Here is a 21,586-nt window from a genome sequence, read left to right on the forward strand (position 1 = left end):
TTGGATTCTCCAATACTTTCTATGAAAATAATATACTCTTCATTCGTAACGATAAAGTCATTAGTTTTCAAAATATTTGAAGTTAAAAATGAAACGACACGGTTATTTTGATCAGTGTATTGTGTCGCTTCATTTTTAATTTCAAATATCTCGAAAACTAATCATTTTATCGTTACGAATAAAGAGTATATTATTTACATAAAAAGTATTGCAAAATCAAAAAATTACACTAACATAGCAATTTCGTCAGTGGCGTAGAATTTGGGAAGGGTCAACCAGTCACTATCCCCTGTCGTACGCCTCTGACAGTAGCTAGAAACGTTTATTTATCTTAATTTAGTAGGGTGTACAGTACCTACATTGTCTGCCAAGTATGATAAGGATACGCCAAATAGCTTTAAAGTACTGGGTACAAATAATTTTTAAATTTTAATCATATGAATCATATTATTATAAATTAATCAAAATAACTGTGCCGTTTCATATTTAACTTTAAATATCTCGAAAACTAATGACTTTATCGTTACCAATGAAGAGTATATTATTTACGTAGAAAGTATTATAGAATCTAAAAATGGCACTAAAATAGTAATTCCTCCAGTGGCGTAGAATTTGAGAAAGATCAACCATTCATCATTCCCTGTCGTACGTCCCTGGTAGTAGCTAAAAACGTTTGTTTATCATAATTTAGTAGGGTGTCTAGTAGTCGCACTTTCTGCCAAGTATGAAAAGGATACGTCGAATAATTTTAAAATGCTGAGCAAAAATATTTTTAAATTTTTAGATAAAACACCCTGTAACTCAGTAAGGAACAACATTTTATTTAAGTGTTTTAGGTTAAATCTTCGTATTTTGTGCTAAGGTTTCTCCAGTTACTATATGGACAATTATTAATGAAACACCCTGTATATGTAAATAATACCAAACTTGAGCAAGTTGATAAAATCGTTTACCTTGGACAGCACTTAAATTGTAACGCAGAAAGCCACGGCGAAATTAGATCTAGGATAGAGCAGGCTAGAGCCGCGTTTAGAAGGATGTCCAAGGTGTTATGTAACAGAAACCTAAAATTGGCATTGAGGATCCGCCTACTTCGCTGCTACGTGTTCTCGGTCTTACTTTATGGGGTCGAGTTTCTGGACTGTGAATAAAATGGATCTAAATCGCCTTGAGGCTTTCGAAATGTGATGCTGTACAAGAATTTTAAAAGTTTCCTGAGTGGAGAAGATTCGAAACTCCACAATACTAGAACGTTTCAGCAAGACTACTGAGATCATAAAAAGCATCAAGCAGAGAAAGCTACAGTATTTCGGACATGTAATGAGAGGTCCCAAATATAGGTTGCTACAAAATATCATGCAAGGAAAAATAACAGGCAAACGCAGTCCATGACGAAGAAGAACCTCATGGTTGAAGAACTTGCGAGATTGGTATGGTGTTGATACAAGCATGCTATTTAGGGTGGCAGTGAATAAAATTAAGATAGCTATGATGGTAACCAACGTTCTGAAAGGAGATGGTACATGAAGAAGAAGAGATGTATTCTTGGTGGCTTAGCATGTCAAGCCTGTAAGAACACTGATGAATGTTTTTAAAAACAAACATGAATCTCTTTTTAGAGAACGAAAACGTTCTGTTGTATTTGTAGTTCTTTTTAGGGATTTTTTTTAATAAATATACCTTTTATAAAGAAAATTATTCATCAAATTTTTTTAAAAAAGTCTTTCAGAAATTTTGAATTTATTCCATACTTTTTTGATATACTGTATAAATCTTAGAACATTACGGATTTGCTATCCGTACAAACTATTATTTTCAGCATTTAGCACAAAAGGGAAACATCCCTCTACAACCAACGTTTTCTTTGATTCCTTCCTATAACCGCTAGAAACCCCTCTTGATAAAGATTGCACCGGTATCGTATCAAGAAAAGAGCTTTATAAATAAATTCAATTCATTCTCAGCATGCAGCGAGTATAGTCACACACGTGAATCCGTATCGCTCATCGCGCGCTCGTCGTGGTCGCCGTCTCGATCGTGAAGAGACATTACCGGTGCTAGGGTGCATTAGAAGAGGTACCGCTTTCGGTACCCACAGAATCGTGGATTATTAAATAAATTAACCAGCCGGCCAGTGGATGGTGGATGAATGGATAATCGGCCAATTTGGATTTCGAAAGAATAAGTAACGCGTGTTGTGAGGTGGTTTCGTTGATGATTATAGTTAATTTCGGTTTGCTGCATTCGAGGGATTATGGTGAGTAATGGCTATTAGATGGATCATTTTGTTTTCTACAGAATGGATTGATTGCATCAAAGAGTTTTTTAATAGTCCAGAGAAATAAGATTTTTCTCGTGACACATCCTCCTCCAGGCCGAAACCAAATTTTTTGAGTAGTATGGACATCAGGACATCTATATTAATACAGTAGACTCCCGTAAGTTCGGCCACCTCGGGACCGGACCCTAGGCCGAACTTAAAAGTGGCCGAACTAACCGATGCTTACCTAAAAAATGCTCATTTATTGTTTGTACGAATCTAGCAAGCAAAAAACACTTTCACATTCTGTAGACTACAACACAGAGGAATACTCTGACATATTTAACACATATGAAAAGATAGACCGTTACAAAAATAGTATAAAACAATACTTACAGAACTTTAGGCCTAATAAAATTTAAAAATATTGTTGCACATTGGTGGATTTTTTTCTGAATTTTCTTTTTTAATGATTTTTGATGTGCAAAGTCACGCCACTTTTTAGTAATCATTACATTGATGGCAGTTGCTTCTTTTTGCTTTTCAACGTAGGTAGCTGCCAGTTGCAGATCTGCTTTGCCTTCAGCGTGGCTCATTTTATTTTCTTCATCTTCCTCTTCATTCTCAGAAGCATCTTTGTCGTTATTCTTCTCATTTTCTTGGCGAATGACACACTCTGTGATTTCGTCGTCGTTTAAAACCTCGTTGTGTAGCTCCGTTTCACAGTTAATCCACTCCAAAACATCTTCTTCAACAATGGGACCACAGTTCGGTAGTTGCTGTAGGTCGTGGAATAGAGCTGCATTGCCATCAGGTTCGTTAACAAGAATGTTGTTTGGCTCATCTGCTGATGCGTTTGCTTGGTCAATGTTATCTTCTATATTTGGCCAAAGTTTTTTCCAAGACTTTACAAACGTCCACGGTGGTATTTCGTTGTATGCCTTGGCCGACATGTACACAACATCCTTCATATTAACTGACTTCAGCACTTTTAAGAGGTCTAAGTTGTCATCAGCCCAGTTTGGAAAGAACGTCAGAAAGCAGTTTTCGGCGATACTTTCTCTTGAAGCACTCAATGACCCCTTGGTCCATTGGCTGTTGAAGATTGGTTACATTGGGTGGCAGGAACAGCAGTTTAATTTCTTTTTGAAGACACTGAAGACCTTCGTGGTGAGTAGGCGCGTTGTCAAGCAGTAGAAGTGCTTTGATGGGCAGAGCTCGCGTCTAGGTGGCGCTTGCCAAGTGCGTGACTAATGCTCAGAAAGCCGGCCGGACTAAGCGGAGACCGAACTAACCGAGGCCGAACTTACGGGAGTCTACTGTAACCTATATGTTTCCTACAGCCGATTTTGATGATATACATAGTTATAAACAAATGAAGATCAAAAAACGGTAACTTTTCGCTTTTTTCGTCTATTACTAAGAAAATAGTCATTTTAAACAAATTTGAGAGTAAGAAGCTCATAAATCATATAAAATAACTTCAATATGGCGTTCGCTGAATATGTCTATCCTTATTTATTGCTTAGAAAATTGCAAAATAAGTCATAAATTTTGAGATTTTATAAATGTTCGTAACTTATGTAAAAATTAAGTTAGAGCCTTCTTATTACACGGAATGCTGAGACTGCTTGTGCTTAAATTATATTTTAAATTTCAAAGCAATTGGTCAAATAGTTTAAAAGTTATTTAATTTGTTTATCCCAAATTAATTTTTTTTGCAACACTATAGTCAGAAAACTATGAGGATACAGTAATACTTCGGACAGTTCATGAAAGAAGAACATTTTTACTATTAACTTAATTAAAAAAAAATGACAAAAAGTAATTTTAAGCAGTGTAAAATTAGTTTGCAAAAACGTCGATTTTTTGCTTACTTATAAACAATTAGAATAACTTTTTACCCGTTACCCGTAGAAAAATAATTTTTTCATATTTAGAAAGACTGAATTTTTATACACATTTAGAAAGAAAACAATTGTCCTAGGACAATTAGGAACGAAGTTTGCCCCCTTTTTTTAATTAACATGTTCTTGAAAAATAATTTTGCAATATTTAGAATTATTTTTTGTAATTTTTTTTAATTAAATTAATAGTGTAAATCTTCTTCTTTCATAAACTATCCAAAGTATTACTGTAACTTCATCATTTTCTGACTTATAGTGTTGCAAAAAAAATTAATTTGGGATAAACAAATTAAATAACTTTTAAACTATTTGACCAATTGCTTTGAAATTTAGGGCATGATTTAAGCACCAGAAGTCTCAGCATTCCGTGTAATAAAAAGATTCTAAGTTAATTTTTACATACGTTATGAATGTTTAAAAAAACTCAAAATTTATGATTTATTTTGAAATTTTCTAAGCCACCAATAAGGACAGACATATTCCGCGAACGGCATATTGAAAATTTTTATACGATTTATGAGTTTCTTACTCACAAGAGTAATCAAAATGCTTAACTTTTTGGTGATAGACGAAAAAAGCGAAAATTTACCGTTTTTTGATCATCATTTGTTTATAACTATGTATATCATCAAAATCAGCTGCAGGAAACATATAGGTTATTATTATAGATGTCCATACTACTCAAAAAAATTTGGTTTTGGCCTGGAGGGGGTTGTGTCACCAACAGGATATTTTTTTCCTTATTTCTCTGAACTATAAATTGTATGTTTGGATTTGGATGTGTCTCTTCTCTGATTAATATAAAATGTACTGTATGAATCGTCAGTTTGGACTTCCGATTTTTGCTATTCAGTGTATAGCTCTTCCAGTGGTTTTTTGTTTGGGTACTGTTTTCACTGCTTGGTTTAACCAATTATTTTTATTGTTGATATCATCCTAAATAGATATTTTTAAATACAATATTTTTATTTGTCATTAAATTATTAAATATAACTCTCAACACGTATATACCGCTTTCATTTTATTGTCTTAATGTCTTATTCTTCTTTGGCTTTTTCTCATTAATTATACGTTCGCCGACTTCGTCTTCGTCCACTATATAGCAATCGTATTTTCCTAGTCACATTCTCCGAGGCCTTTATCTATTATAGATCATAGCATTTTCTGTGCACGTTTTCCATATTATCTTGTAGCAGGTCTCCATCTCCATCTTCTTCCCGGTGAGTTCCAGTCCAATATTATTTTCAGTCTTCTGTGCTCTGACATTCTTTGTACATGCTCGTACCACTACAGGGCTCTGTTTTCCAACTTTTTTTTTTTTTAATTGAGCATTCTACTTTCATTCTTTTTTATTTTCTGTTCTTTTTCTATCCTCTCTGGTAATCTGACATCTCATAAAGTGAAAACTGTGTCTTAAAACCCACCAAATTTCATTTGCACACCTCAACCGGTTTTAGAGCAATAGATAAATCGTCAATTTGTAAGAAACATTTTAACACCGTATCTCGGAAACAAATGAAAATTGAATAACAACATATGAGTTATTTTTGATTATTTTTACGTATATTATACACATTATACAGCCTTAAAGTTTGGCGCGTTCCTCCCCACTCACCCTGTATATTGTTGGGACCTGCTGCTTTGCCATCATTTAGCTATGTTATTGTAATATTCTTGGTCCATCATTTGCCTCTTCTTCTAGCTCAAAGGTGTTATCTCTTTGGTCTTCAAAAAGTTTCTCTATTTCTCTAGGTATTATTCCACTTTCTAAAATAGTAGTACACTAGGAAAGGAAAATTCGTACAAGGAAAAGATTGCTATCATCCTAGCAACACGCAGAGGGATTGAAAGAAAGCATTTAGATAAAAAAAATTATAAGCTTTGAAAAACAATTATAGAAATATATAAAAATAAAAAGGAGATAATGAACTTTTAAAATAGAAAAAAAAGTACGGTAATAATAAATTCGTACAAAATTATATTTGCGTTGGATTATCTCTAAGAACAATAAAAAAAGGTAAGATATGAGAAGAGATGAGATTTACCCACTACCGGTATGAAAATTATTAAAATATCTCAAAAAACAGCAATTCCTAACTTAAAAAAAACGTCGGCATTCGTGATCAAACGGAATCATAAATCCAAGAAACCATATAACAACATTCATAGACATTTTTTAATTAATTCCGTCTTTTACGTGTGGATCAAGGCAAGCCCCCGCTATTACTCACTTCGACTTAAAAAGTTTTCTATCTAATCGTGTGTCGTGTGCCAGTTGATGGTGGAACCGAGGTAGTACTTACTATTATTAATTTATTGCTAGGTATCTAACCTATCTCCTAAACATTCCATTCAGGTAACTCACTCCGTTGATCGTTGATTGTTATCAAAACAAACAACTTATAAGTACTGAGATTCTGTAAGAAGGTATGGTACTTAAATATTATATACGTCTACAGAGTGGTTATGCGATTTTTTTCTTTATATTATTATGTCGTATTTGTTTAGTATGTAAGTATTCTGGAAAGAAAATATTTTCTACAGGTGATTTCAGAAGATATAATAATTATTATCATTTCATTAGAGAATCAAGATGTTTTTATTAACGTTAAAATATTTATTTAAGAGCGACTGAAATGGGGAATTTCTAAATTAATGACCAGTCGCTATTTTGAACGCCTAATTTCACTTTTGAAATGGCTGAAATTGCGAAATTGCTGTCCCTACCATTGCCTTCCATTGATTTTTCTATTTTTTTTAAATCAAGCTTTTAACCAAGTTGCACAAACGAAAAAAGGTGAAAAGGTGAAAGTCCATAGTTTAGAAAATAAAATGTTAATAATAATTGTTAATTGAAAATTTTATTTCATTTGTTTATTAACTTAAAATTTTTCGAAATGTTTAAAAAAAAGTTTCCGAAACATTTGAAACATTCGAAACATGAAAAACATAAATTGATATTAGAAATTTCATAAAAAGGATTAATACTTTTTCTCATAGATAATATAAATAAAGATACCTAAATCTACAAAGTTGTATCAATAGATAACTCAAATCATTAGATGAGGATAATCGTTTATTTCTAGATATATTTGCGGATTTGCGGTACATCTCTTTGCTTTATAATAGATATCATTACTTTGAACTATGCTATTACTTTGAGAAGTTATATAGTTTTTATGATTGGAAACATTATTGGAAATTTGTGGTAATGACGTATTATTTTATTATTATTGCATAGACGTAACTACAAAGTGGTTTATTAAACGAAACAGTGGCGTGCTTCTAGGTATATATAACCAAAAAAATATTGTCATAATTTGTCACTATTTAAACCCTTAATGTAGGTGTTTAGCTAGAGAGAGTAGAATATGTATCACTGACCACCCTAGATTCAAAAAATTCGTATCACTCGTTTTCAACATTCTAAGGTTATAACAGTATCTGAAAATACTTAAGAAGTATATAGTTTTTTTAATACATCTTTTTAAGTTGTATCAATGTAACATGTAACAGTTGTAACATGTATCAATTATTGTGTTTTCAATTTATCAATCAAAAGCAAAATGAAAATTAAATTAAATTTTTTTTAAATAACGCGGGCACATAAATTTGATACACCCTGTATATTGAGCTGTAAATATTTATTAGAATTTAGTTTGGATGTAAGTGGATTTATCTTTTAATGAGCTTTCCGATGAACCATTAAAGACTTTTGTGAATAATTAAAGTGAAAAGGACGATGTATTTAGATTTAAAATGGAAATAGATTGTTTATTACGAGAACTATAGAATCCACAGGTAGATGTAATTATCACTTTCTAGAAAAGGCGGTTTAAAAGAAAGTTTGGAATTTTAATATCTTTGTTTCAATCCGAGTAAATATTGTAGGGTTCTCCGAAAGTAATTAGGATGGTCGGAATAATTTTGAAAATGACTGTTTGTTTGTCGAATGGAAAAGTCGATGTTTCTGATTCTTGGCAATGTGGAAGGGGAAAAGTGGATTGGATGATTGAGAGAGTTTGAAAAAGAAGTCATGATGTTTTTGGTATCGCTGAGGAGCAGTTCAACGTTTTCGTGAATAGATAGTTAGCAAGTACCAGTGGTTGTTTGATAGTGGAGAATAGTGTTGAAAAGTGGAACGAGAGACAGATCAAATTGAGACGAAATACCTCTTTGATTCTGTATTATTGTGAGAAGGAGAGCAGAGAATTTTTGGAGTTTTGTTTGAATCGAGTACGTGTCAAAAGAGGCCCGGCTTGTTGGAGAATTGGTGCTGGTAAGCTGATAGTTTTGAAGCTGGAGAACGGAGAGGGCTTTGATGAGTAGCCTTTAACATAGTCAACGAGGGAGAGCTGTTTTGAGTCACGAGAAGACATCAGAGTGAGTGAAGCAAAAGGTCAGTCAATTTATGTGAAAGAGATTTTTATGTTCAGAAATTAAATTTTTGAGTAAAAAGCATATGAATTAAAGTTCCAATATTTCAAAAAGTAAATAGTAAATATAGGTAATCTTGCGAATACATAAATTTTGTTCTGTTTAGTTTGTTTTACCAAAGTCATCGGGAACAAAACCGATAAATTGTTTTTTTTTAACTATAATAAATTTAAGTGGTAAAAATTTCATTCGGACATCTGGGTCCACAGTTCTAGTTTTGAGAGATTTTAGAGTATTGATTTTGATAAATAAAAGACAATTCTGTATGTTTATTTTAATAGTTTGCTTTATTTCTTTTCCCTATTTTATCCCGATTAGGATCCACTAAGAGATACTGAACCCACGAGAGAAGATAAGTATAACGTGAGATAATTTAGATTTTTTTTAATAGTATAAAAAGGCACCCTGAGATTTTTTATTCATTTTTATGTATGATTTGCGACAATTAAATAATTAATCAAATAAATAATAATTAATATAAAATTAATAAAAAGCAGATCATAACACAATATTAAAGAGGAAGAGACTAAAATTGAAAAACAAAACGTTTACCTTCTACAGGCAATATCTCCCGCGAAAATATGGGCGCAAGCAGCAAACATTTTCGATTTTATCCAGAATTCGTTAAATAATGTTAAATAGGGTATCTGAAGGTAATATCGCCAAGCTAAGGTTTAGAATTTTTTTGTTGGATAGTGGGTTATATTAAAAAAAAGTCACAACTTCAGCTGTTCAATCAACTATCGTCGAAATTACGTAGAATCCACTAAAAAAATAATTTGGGTATTTTTACACATTTACTGGACAATTAAAAAAAAAGTCATCTTTGGCGATATTTCCAACCCTTGTTGGCAATATCGCCAACCTATTATTTCGAATGCAATACGGTCTAACAATTGAACATTATACTTCAAAATGAAAATGAATTGTCATGTTTTTCTTCATCTGATGTTTCCATCTCACTTACTCTATATCATCAGAATCACTGTTGCTTGTCGATGACTTAATTTTTCCAACCTTAGACATATCTGGAGAAAGTTGCCAAGGCAAAAAACTCCAAAAAGGGATGGTAACGCCAAGGCGTTATTACCATCCATTGTACTTGGCGATATTACCGACATGTACATACATTGTTTGTAATTTGGTTTTCGAAGATAAGCAAAACTATCTAAAAAATCTGAATGCATCATTTTATTCCTTAGGAAAAAAAGTACAAATCACTGAAAGCAAATAATATTACTCATCAATAACGCCGCTCCAATCTAATAAACACAAAAGATGTAAAATTATAAACGGTACTCCTTCTACACCGAACACTGATACTCGACTGTCATAAACACCGCTAGCGAATCTAAGGTCATCGCAAACATGATCACGTGATTTAGAATACTACGAGCAACATATCCATGTTGCCATTTATTATTTAGCAAACATACTTTCTGAGAAATCACGAGTTGGCGGTATTACCAACCTGGCGTTATTACCTGCAGGTACCTTAAAACATTAGGCACGAAGTTTGCGACTGGCACATATCGTAATTATTGATACAAGGTACCTACATCTTGAAGCGATTCAAGAAAAAAATAGACTCCCATGAAAAATGTCCAATTCAAAACAGATCCCCTAATGCTATAACCTCTTTCTGAACATTCACACACTAAAAAAAAAAGAATGTGTGTGTACTTTGTACGCACGTAAGAAGTTATACTTCTATTATATGATTCCAACGAAATTAATATATGTGCTTTAAACAGTTTATTTATATTTTATTTAAATATTAAACTAATTTTAATACTTACTACTTTCCAAACATTTTTATTAAAACAATACCAAAAATTTAAAAAATAAAAGAATAAAACACACACAAACATATTGAACAATGCACCAAAGAAATGATTTCTTAACAATAATTGTTGGCAAAAATTTTAACTAAATACGCATTTTCTGAAAAAAAATTATATACCAAATATATTCACAATCATAAAATGTATAAAAAAAAAATAAAAAAATAAAATCTTGCATTGGGATTCGAACCTGCGTGCTTAGACTTGAATTCCACTTACACACACACCCGTCACCCGACTTTACCACTTATACGTACTTGTCATGTGGGAAGGTAGGCTAACTGAACGTTTTACTGTTTGACAGTTGTGAATTTAACCAAATTATTTTGATTTTTGTAGAATATTGAAATATTAAAATAGGTACAACAAAACATAGAGTAAAAAAACAATATACATATTAGGTGAATATTGACAGAAATTTTGATGGTAATCAAATTATGCAAATCAAAGCATTACATGCTATTTTGATAGGTTCATTTTAAATTTTCCAAATAGGTAGGTACCTATGTAATTTTTATTAGGATACTGAAACATTTACAATTATTACATACCTGTCGCTTTTAAAAACTATTTAAAAACTTTTTAAAACTACAATTATAAACTTGCTTTTGTCTGTGTCCTCACAACAATAATAATGGAAGGCAACCGGAAATACATATTTCTCCTAGTTAAAAAGTAAGAAAAACTATCCCTACTATGTCCGGTAAATATTACATAAATATAATTATTTATAGTATCTTAATAACTTTTTATTGAGACTTCACTCTGCTGTAAAACTTATTTATTATTATCTTTGCAACATGTAATGAATGTTTTTATTTATCTGTTTCATAACATGACCCACTACGATAAGATTAATCTTAGTTGACGCTGTTTTTATAGTACAAATCTTATCCCTTTTGTTTGTCTTCTCTTATAAATAAATAAAAGTGGAGTTCTAACTTGAATGGATGAATCATTGTTATCTTACTAAAAAAAGAATTAAAATTAAGATATTACCTGAAATTTTGAGTTTAGATAAATTGTGTAAATATTCAGCGTAACCTTACATTACACACTTTTATTACCAAAACTATAATATCTATATCGAATTTTTTAAAGTTAAAGAGTTTTACGAATTGTTTCACTTGCATTAATTTTACAAATAAATAGTAAATAGTAGATATCTAATTCCAGATTCAGACCTAAGTAGGTCGATATCTGTATTTTCTGACATATTATGTCGCCCTTTGAGCCAATTGTAAAATAAAGTACCTACCTAAGAAAGTTTAAATACTGGTTTAAATGCATTCTAAAGGATAACTGTATCGATTAAGGTTTAAAGATATATAATCTTTATTAAATAACATACATGTTTATGGGAAATTATCAATAAAAAGTATCCATTAATAATATGCATTAGAGAAGGAATATAATAAATAAAATATAAATATGCAAAGCCAACCAACACTAACATATATCTAAATTTTCACTGAAATGGCAACATAAATATCAAAAAAACAATTATCAAATCAATATAATATGACCGAGTCCAAAATACCTGCTTTAATTTAGGTGCATTTAAGGAAGAAAATTAACCTTGTCATTTATTTTATAAACAAGAAATTCCACAAGGTGAAAGAAAGAAAAGAGTAAAACACCAAAAGCAATCCTGCAATACTCACAAGAAGGGATTGAAAAATGATAATAATGCTATCTATCTGTAAAGGACGAATTAGAAAATTTAAAAATTATACATCACATCAAAATTTAAATCAACCAACACAAGCAGATCTATTCTATCCAAAACGAAACCTAACAACACACAAGAGGGATCAAAGAACTGTAGATATTTACAAAATACCCTGTGAAAATTTATATGTGGGAGAAACAGCAAGACCACTTACTGCCAGCATGAACGAGCATGAAATAGATCAAAAACAAGGACTTCGACATATAACAGACATAGACATGCAAACATGCCTGGGACAGTGAACACAGAGTACAATGGAAAGATGTATCAATAATTAATTATGAAAGAAACAGCCATGAAAAAGAGAAAAGTCAAAGAAGCAGTCATCTTGCTCAACGAAGAAACCAACCATATCTTACTCAACCACAGATTAGCGGAATGTAGCAGGTTTTGGTTGCCAATATTAAATGAAGAAGTCAACAACAATAATATAACAAACACACATGCATAAGGCATATACAAATAATGGAAATACAGAATAATCAGAATTTGATGTCTCACATCTTGCAGCCAAGCAGCCTACAACACCATTGGTGTAACCAGGATGATCCTAAGGGGGGGATATGGAATATTGGGCGCCCATATAAAAATTTTCAGGGGGGGCCAGACGTGAGATGTTCCACATTATATTTTGTATAATTTGGATAACCATATAAATATAGTATACAGCCCCGAAAAGCTAAGGGGGTTACAACCCCAAAACCCCCCCTGGTTACGCCTATGTACAACACTACGGCCAAGTATGTCAACCTTCAGTTTTGAAAATACATAACCTCTTCGACAACTTTGGCCGTTATACACTCATTCTAACAAAATTCTTAAATATTTTTTGAAGTCGATTGTTGCTTAATTCCAATAGCATAAGCACAATATTTAACATGCCACAAGAACAGTTTCAACAGTTTCAACAGTTTCAGAACCTTATTATACAATAAAGATTTAACAGATCTTTTTATTTTCCACATTTTTCAATGATCAAAAAAGGATTACCATCAATTAAACGGTCAAAAGTGATACATAATCTCGTATTTAGGTATACCTTTTAAAGTGTTTTATACTACTTAATTACTGTTAAGGATTGTTTTGTTTGTTCCTCATTGTTTTGTTTTGAATTCCCGGACTTGAATTGAAACGAACAATAAATAACTGAGTTTGAGGTGAGTCAAACTTGCGTTATGGAGATATTACGGTATGATTAAGAAAATGTGTCACACAAATTATAATCTGTTGTAGTCTAAAAATAGTTGTGCATAATTTGTTTATTTAGCAGATGGCATACAAACAACAAGAACACAATTAAAACTAATAGAAATCGTTAAATGAAGTATTACAAACGAACATTATGTATCAATATAATATAAAACATTTTCAGTCGCATTCAGAAACTTATCAAAAACTTCAATTCATTCTTCAACAACCTGTCGGACAATCAAACGGACAATCTGTCGTTGCGCACCAGAGTCACACTTTTAGGAGTAATGGCTTTCCCCATCTATGTTAATAGCTGTCAGCACATCTATCGCTGCTTCTTCTTATTCTGTTTAGCGTTGTCCAGATATTGCGGGGCAGTTCAAACCCTGGCGGTTTCTGATCGATACAGCACATTTGGTGTACTTCCTGTGGTAAATTGCTATCTCACAGTCTTCTCCATACGTTGGTGAGGATGAAATCTTCCTAATGTAAGGAGGTGGCCTTTAACAATCGGAGTTATCTGAAACGCCGTCTATTCATTTCGTCATGGTTCATGAGTAGTCAGAGTAGTGGCTGGTTAGCCTGGATTTTTCTATATTCTGTGAGAAGAGAATGACTTCTTCGTAGTTTCGGCGGTGGGATCTGACTCAGAATGGGAAGCCAAGAGTTAACTTGGTGTTGGTCTAATTCTATCTGAGATCATTCGCATTATATGGTTTAATTGAATTTCAAATATCTTCCTGTGTTTGCTATGGTACATACATTCAGAGGATGGAACATACAAGAATCCCCAAAAATATTGAATGGGTTCCATTTTACATCAGAAACCTCAAAAATCCTGAAGGAAACGAATAACTAAGGCAATGAGCACAAGAGACTTTAGAGAGGTCCAATGGAATAATAGAATGGCATTTAAAAATAAGAAAGGACCCCGCAGAAACCTTATGGGAAATGGCCCTCTGTCAAATGCTCTGAAACTTTGGGTTCTGATAGTCCTTGATGTGTAGAACAAAAGTCTCAATGGGCGCGTAGCTCCAAAAAATTATGGTGTCAAGATATAAACCTCTGAAGTTATAGGTACAGTGAGGACGTTTGAGTTGAAATAAATTTTTTGGCATATATTATATCATACTAGTGACGTCATCCATCTGGGCGTGATGACGCAATCGATGATTTTTTTAAATAAGGATAGGGATCGTGTGACAGCTCATTTGAAAGGTTATTCAATTCTCTATTCACTGATATAAATATTAACAAAATTATTTATACAGGGTGCCCAAAAAATGTTTTGAATGAAATTAGTTGAGACAAAAAGAAGAATGTATATAATTTATTTAATTCGAAATACATTTTACTGCTGTCAGAAAACAGAAAAAAATGTTAATTTGAAAAATAAACATTGGTTTTCGCTTAAATTAAATGTTAAAACTGCTAAGAGGCAGGTGGGTGGCAGCTTTAATATTGAATTTAAGCGAAAAACAATATTTATTTATCAAATAAACATTTTTTCCTGTTTTCGGACAACAGTCAAATGTATTTTAAATTAAATAAATTATATACCTTCTTCTTTTTGTCTCAATTAATTTAATTAAAACATTTTTTTGCCTGTATAAATAAATATGTTAGAGTTTATATTAATGAATAGAGGGTTAAATGACCTTTCAAATGAGCTAACACACGACTCCTATTTTTATTTAAAAAATCATCGATTGCGTCATCACGCCCAGATAGATGACGTAACTAGTATGATATATGTGTATGCCAAAAAATTATAATTTAAAAATAAAAATCGACCTGATTCGTAATTTATCTCCAGAGTAACCCGTTCTCGAGAAAATGAATTTATTCCAACTCAAACGTCCTCACTGTACCTATAACTTCAGAGGCTTATATATCTTAAAACCATGATTTTTTTGAGCAACGCGCCCATTGAGTCTTTTGTTCTACACATCAAGGACTACCAGAACCCAAAGTTTCAGAGCATTTGACAGAGAGCCATTTCCCATAAGGTTTCTGGGGGGTCCTTTCTCGTTATGTATGGAATTTTTAAACTGTATGTATACAAAAATGTGGTGAAAATCAGAGCCTACTTCACTTCAAATCAGGCCCGAGGCACTACACAATTTTCGGGCCCATAAATACCTATAAACCAAATGAAACGAAATGGACCAAATGAACATAAGATCGAAAAACTGAAAAATGCGTGTTCAATATTTTTTAAAAATCTATCAAATGACACCAAACACGACACGAGTTACTTTAAAATATGAAATAGGAACCTCCATTTTATATTTTTCAGATTTGGATTCCTTACAAAAAAATAAGTAACTTTTAATCGAGACATTTTTTCGAATTATGGATAGATGGCGCTATCATCGGAAAGAACGATTTTTGGAAATGGAAAATTAAATTAAAAAATGAAAAATCCCACTAAAATGGAAAACTTAACTTAACTTTTTTGGGTTTAGAACCTAATCTTCACAACCCAACAGGTCCCCATGACGCTTTAGTAACTGCAAATTTAGCACCCAAGGTTTTCCCACTATTTGTATCAATTTTTTGTAATATATCATTTTCTATATTTAAAATAGCCAAAAACCACAGACTTTGTTGATTTGGAGAGTTTCTTAAATACGACTTTTAATGGAGTCACTGAAGGTGGAAATGAGCTATTACCTCCGATTTCGTTGAACCTCCTTCGATTTGCATGAAAATTGGTGAGTGGTTAGAGGATATCTCAAGGAACAAAGGTGACATGGTGCCAACTTGCGCTTTTACCCTGGGGGTGGATGCCACCCCTTCTCGCGGGTGAAAATTATTTTATCAAAACTAACCCCATAATTCGATATAGGGACAAATTTCAAGCAAAATTTGTTATACAAAGTTTTTAAAATAAATCAAAACTTTTTGAGTTATTAAAGATCAAAGATTTTAATTTTTCTTGAAAAAAATGCATGTTTTTAACCAATTTTTCATCAATAACTCAAAAAGTGTAAGTTTTTACAAAAAAGTTATTATTATCAAAATTGAAGCAAATAAAAAATGAAATAAACCCCTTACTATAAAAACCTTTTAATGTTAACTAAAAGTGAGTTATAGGTAATTGAATGTATATTTTTTTCGGCGAGTAAAAAACTCTAAGTATTAAAGCTGAAATAACGGGAAATTGATGCATTTTATAACATAAACTTATTAAACATTTGTCAAAGTACTTAAAAATATCTATTAAATAAGCCCCCGAACATGTTGATAGCGTTAAAATTTATGCTCCAAAATTTTTTCAAAATTTATCTTTTAAAATTTTTTCCAAAAAATATTATTGTTTTTTTTTTAATAACTCCGTTCGTGTTTACGATATCAGGTTCAACTAAAAACTGTTTGAAAGTTAATTCCAAGTGCTTTTTAAGCACGTTGAACCTAATCTTTAAACCCCTTATTTTTTAAAAAATAAAAGGTTAGATGACCCCTGTTGCATGGTTCTCACAGCAAAATTTAAGATTTAAACGTTTCTATCTCGGTTATTTTTTACCCTATAGAAATAGTAAAACAGGTAGAATATTTGGCACAGAAAAAACTAAAATTTAGTTACAATTGGATATGGTAATTGAGTCAATACTCGCAATCTATAGTTTGTATTTTTTATTAGTTGTTATGTAATCGTGGGGCAACCGGTTTCGAGTCTTACAATATATGACTCATCATCAGGCCCAGTACAAAAAGTCTTCTCTATACAAACTACAAGCTAAAAAACACAAAAATTGTGTGTTTTTTTGTGTTTTTTTTGTGTTTTTTAGCTTGTAGTTTGTATAGAGAAGACTTTTTGTACTGGGCCTGATGATGAGTCATATATTGTAAGACTCGAAACCGGTTGCCCCATGATTACATAACAACTAATAAAAAATACAAACTATAGATTGCGAGTATTGACTCAATTACCATATCCAATTGTATAATGGACTCGCATTGGCAACCCTTTCATCATTTAAAATTTAGTTATATATAATGTTTTACGTATATTGAGTATTTTTGGAGTTATTATCAAAAACATAAGAGAATTACAATAATTTTAAAAACTAAGATTTTTTTAAATTATATCTTTTTTTCAAAAATATGCATTCTAAACCGGTCAAAATTATCGAACACATTACTCTTGCCAATATAAAGAAGTTCTTGTAAGGATTACTATAAATTTTAATTTTTGTGGAAATGGCGTATGTTTTATTTTTCACTTTTTCCTAAAAAACTCGAAACGGTTCTTTTATTTTCATTATAACTTGCTTAATTTTGACGCTATTACCTTGTTCTGAAGCTCATTTGATAGGTACTCCGAAGTACTTTGGCAAATGTTTAGCAAAAATATTTTATACATTGCATCGTTTTCCCGTTATTTAAGCTTGAATATTTAGATTTGAGTACTCGTCGAAAAAAATACACATTCAATTGCCAATAACTCACTTTGAACTAACATTAGCTTAGTTCTTTATGTAAGGAATGTATTCAATGTTTTATTATCTTCAATTTCAGTAATAATAACTTTTTTCTAAAAGCTTATAGTTTTTGATTTATACGTGAAAAACCGATTTAAAACATGCATTTTTTTTTACGAAAAAATAAAATCTTTGGTCTTTATTAACTCAAAATGTGTTGATTTATTTTAATAACTTTATATAACAAATTTTGCTTATAATTTGTCCCTCTTTCGACTTATGGTATTATTTTTAATTAAATAATTTTCACCCACGAGAAGGGGTGGCATCCACCCCCAGGGTAAAAGCGCAAGTTGGGATCATGTCACCTTTGTTCCTTGAGGTATCCTCTACTTACTCACCAATTTTCATGAAAATCGATAAAGGTTCAACGAAATCGGAGGTGAAAACCTTCAGTCACTGCACTATTTACTCTTTTCAGTACCGAGAAAGATCTTTCATCTGAAGCGTTGCTATTGCTAATGGGTATCTATATTTAAATAAATTGTAAGCAACGTTTCTTCATTTGTAAACGTCGATATGATGTTATTTTCAATAAAATAGGTCATCATACTTTGCGGATTTTGTAAGATATTAGATGTGCTGCAAAGTTCTTCAAAATGTGCCCACTTCTTCCACTAAATCATCAACATGATATAATTCTCATACCTAATATTCGGTAATAGTTTTTAAGTTTACTGTTTCACTATTGTATGTGAACAAGATGCTTAAAATATCGTTTTCAGAATTATAAGCATTTTTTCTTGCAGATAGTTGCATAATTAAAGTATCACAAATAGGTAAACAAATATTTATTTTTAAATTTTCAAGTCCTTTAAAAAAAATCGTTTCGAGAACTTTTTCTCGGGCGGAAAAATTATTTTCCGTCCTAAGAAAAGCTCATTTTTATATAAAAGGCTTAGGTATCGACTATAATTTTTAAGCTTTATTTTCTTTAATTTCTGAAAATTTTTGTCTTCTTTTCTGTATACATAATTTGATTAAGCTATTGTAAAGTTCACACACTACTGTAACTTATTATGGTTGCAATTACTCGGCCCCAAATTTTATTCCAAATCGTCGTCATAAGAATAGATTCTAAATCTAACGTATTTATTTTCCCTGAAAAATCATTTGCTTCTACTGACGTCAACCCTTTTTGGTTTGAAGCTCCGCTTAATTGGTCCAACGCAATTTTCAATAAATGGAATGAAAGAATTTTGAAAATTTATTTTGTTATTGCAATAAAAAAATTTTTAATGATCTTTCCGGGCCCCATTAAAATGCGAGCCCGAGGCAGGTGCCTCATGGGCCTAGTGGTAAAATAGGCCCTGGTGAAAATAGAAGGAATATCGTTTAGTATAAAAAAAATCCATGATATATTCGTTAACGAAAATGTAAAACACAAATTTTAGTGAATGCGTGGATGGTCAGTATCGTTGGAGATTATTTAACTGATTTGAACGGCTGGATATGGTATCCAGACGTTTCAGAAAAAAAATATCCTCAATTTTGGCCTCTAAAGTCATTTAAAACTAAAAAATCACCTAAACGCTACCGAATTCTTATCTGGGGATGTACAAAAATATCGTCGCAACAGGAGAATAGTACAAGCTTTAATTAATTCTCCGTTTCTAACAGTTTGTACTTTTCAAGAGATTTAAAGTTATTTCAAAAGTTAAATTGTGAATGTATTTCACTTTCTACAAAATTTCTTCGTTTTTCTAAACTTATAAATAATCAATATTTATGTATGCAATACATATGTATTTTATTTAATATCTCCTTGGGTCCCTTACAATGTTAGTATCAAAATAATGAATGAATACATAGGCTGGCAGCTGTATTTGCTTCTCAACGGCTTCGATAAATTCCTAAATAATGTATTATTGATAGTTTTCAAGTTTTCGTAGTTTTCAACCTGATTTTAATAATAACTAGTGATAATAATGAATACAATACTTTCCTTTGTGTTATGTTCACATCAACGGTTATTTTACCATGTTAACAGCTTTTAACTGTACAATATTTAATTTTTTAAGTTATTCGTGAGAATTCGATTAAAAACAAAATAATAAGAAAAAGTGTAATTTTCAATCACAAATATGTCTCAAAAATTTCGAAAAACCTCTATACAACATTTTTTGCTTTATTGATTTTTGAGGTCATGTTGAATATGAAAATTCCCACCAACCCCCTCTTTATTGTATTCATCTTTATATATTTAGGGTAATTTTATTGAGTTTTCTACAATAAAATTTCTATTTTTCCATGTATACCTGTTGTATTTATAAAAGCACATCTGTTATGAGTTAAAACTAATTTTTTTCACTCCCAGAAATTCTCAATATTTTTTTGCGCTTCTTTGTACTTGTTGATGCTGGCAACGTATTCACATGGTTTTCATTTTGATTTTATTCACGTTAAGACGGGATCCCATGGACCGTGGCGTGGCACTCTTTGTCATTTCACGTCGAAAACAAAAAATATACAATAGATAATAGTGAAAAGAAAAGCAAAGTCTGCGCCCCACATTAGTGGGGAAAATTAATAAATATTTATTATTTGTTAAATTCATGGATAGAGCCTGTCCCCTCGAGTATCGTGGGTAGACCACCAGTGTTGGCGATATATATTTTAGTAAATTGGTTCATAAAGTAATAAAAATTCCAACACAACATCGTTAGACCACTCTATAGCAAAATAACCACGTTACCGAGTCAGTAAAAGCATACTTCGCCAATTGTTCTGTCTTAAATTGTTGCAATTGCTGATTGTTTCGCAACTATTCCAACCAAACGGTAGTAGGGCAAAAGTACATACAGTAACAATATCACGACACATACATTGCCAACAAATTGACTCATCAAATTCCATAACTTCTTTTACTCTGTGTCATAATATTTATGTCTTATCATGAATTGGACATTACTAGAAACAATTAATATTCAGTTTGTATACATTTTTTTCTTGAAGGAATGTTGCATTGTTAAAAGCCGTTATTCAGAAGCTTCGTAGTATTTTTTGTAGGAGTACAAAAAGTTAATTTAAAGCCAATTATTTGTTTATTATTTGAACGGCATACTTTTTTTAGTCATAATAAGTGCTGCGTTGAATTTTTTAGAGCTGTTTATATACCAGGATTGTTCAATGTTTTATATATACAGGGTATTTAATGGAGAAACGGAAATACTTAAATGGTGAATAGAGGTCAAGGATGTTAGGAACCTACGAGGAGTAGATGTAGGATCAGACCACATACTAAGATCAGGTCAAAGTCAGGCCAAAGTCATGACCAAAATAAAGATGAAATTAGCTAAAGACAAAAACCGAAAGGTATACAGAATAAGATACAATGTCGAAACTCTTAAACAAGAAAAAACAAGAATCGAATTCACAAAATGACTGAAAATAAACCGAACAGCAACGCCCCAAAATGAGGAAAATGATAAAACGGTCAAAACTGCAAATGAAACGATTGGGATGAAAGAAAAAAAAAACAGAAAATGGATAACCCGAGACACATTACAACTAATAGAAGAAAGAAAGAAAATCAAGAATGAAATAGAAAAGGAAGCAACCAAAAAAGGAAAAGCGCTAGAAAGATAATACAAAAAAAGAAATATATAGCAATTAAAAAAGCAATCGAGAACAGATAAGTGATTACGTTATTGATGTGCTGAAAATCGTATTGTGCAGAATTCTGCAGGCAGGAAGAAACAACTACCAAAAAATTATAAACTTTATAA

General features: G+C 31.6%; 1 protein-coding gene across 1 annotated transcript in view; it reads left to right on the top strand.

Annotated features, from left to right (window-relative positions):
• The first annotated feature begins 1,974 nt into the window (after positions 1-1,974).
• LOC114335236 (protein inscuteable homolog) overlaps positions 1,975-21,586 on the top strand; it is a 49,793-nt gene continuing 30,181 nt past the window's right edge. Inside the window, exon 1 of the mRNA XM_028285440.2 lies at positions 1,975-2,257. Coding sequence (XP_028141241.1) covers positions 2,255-2,257 — 3 coding nt within the window. The 5' untranslated portion in view covers positions 1,975-2,254. The remainder of the gene's footprint in view (positions 2,258-21,586) is intronic.

This window comes from Diabrotica virgifera, chromosome 1 (genome assembly GCF_917563875.1).
Source record: "Diabrotica virgifera virgifera chromosome 1, PGI_DIABVI_V3a".
NCBI lineage: Eukaryota > Metazoa > Arthropoda > Insecta > Coleoptera > Chrysomelidae > Diabrotica > Diabrotica virgifera.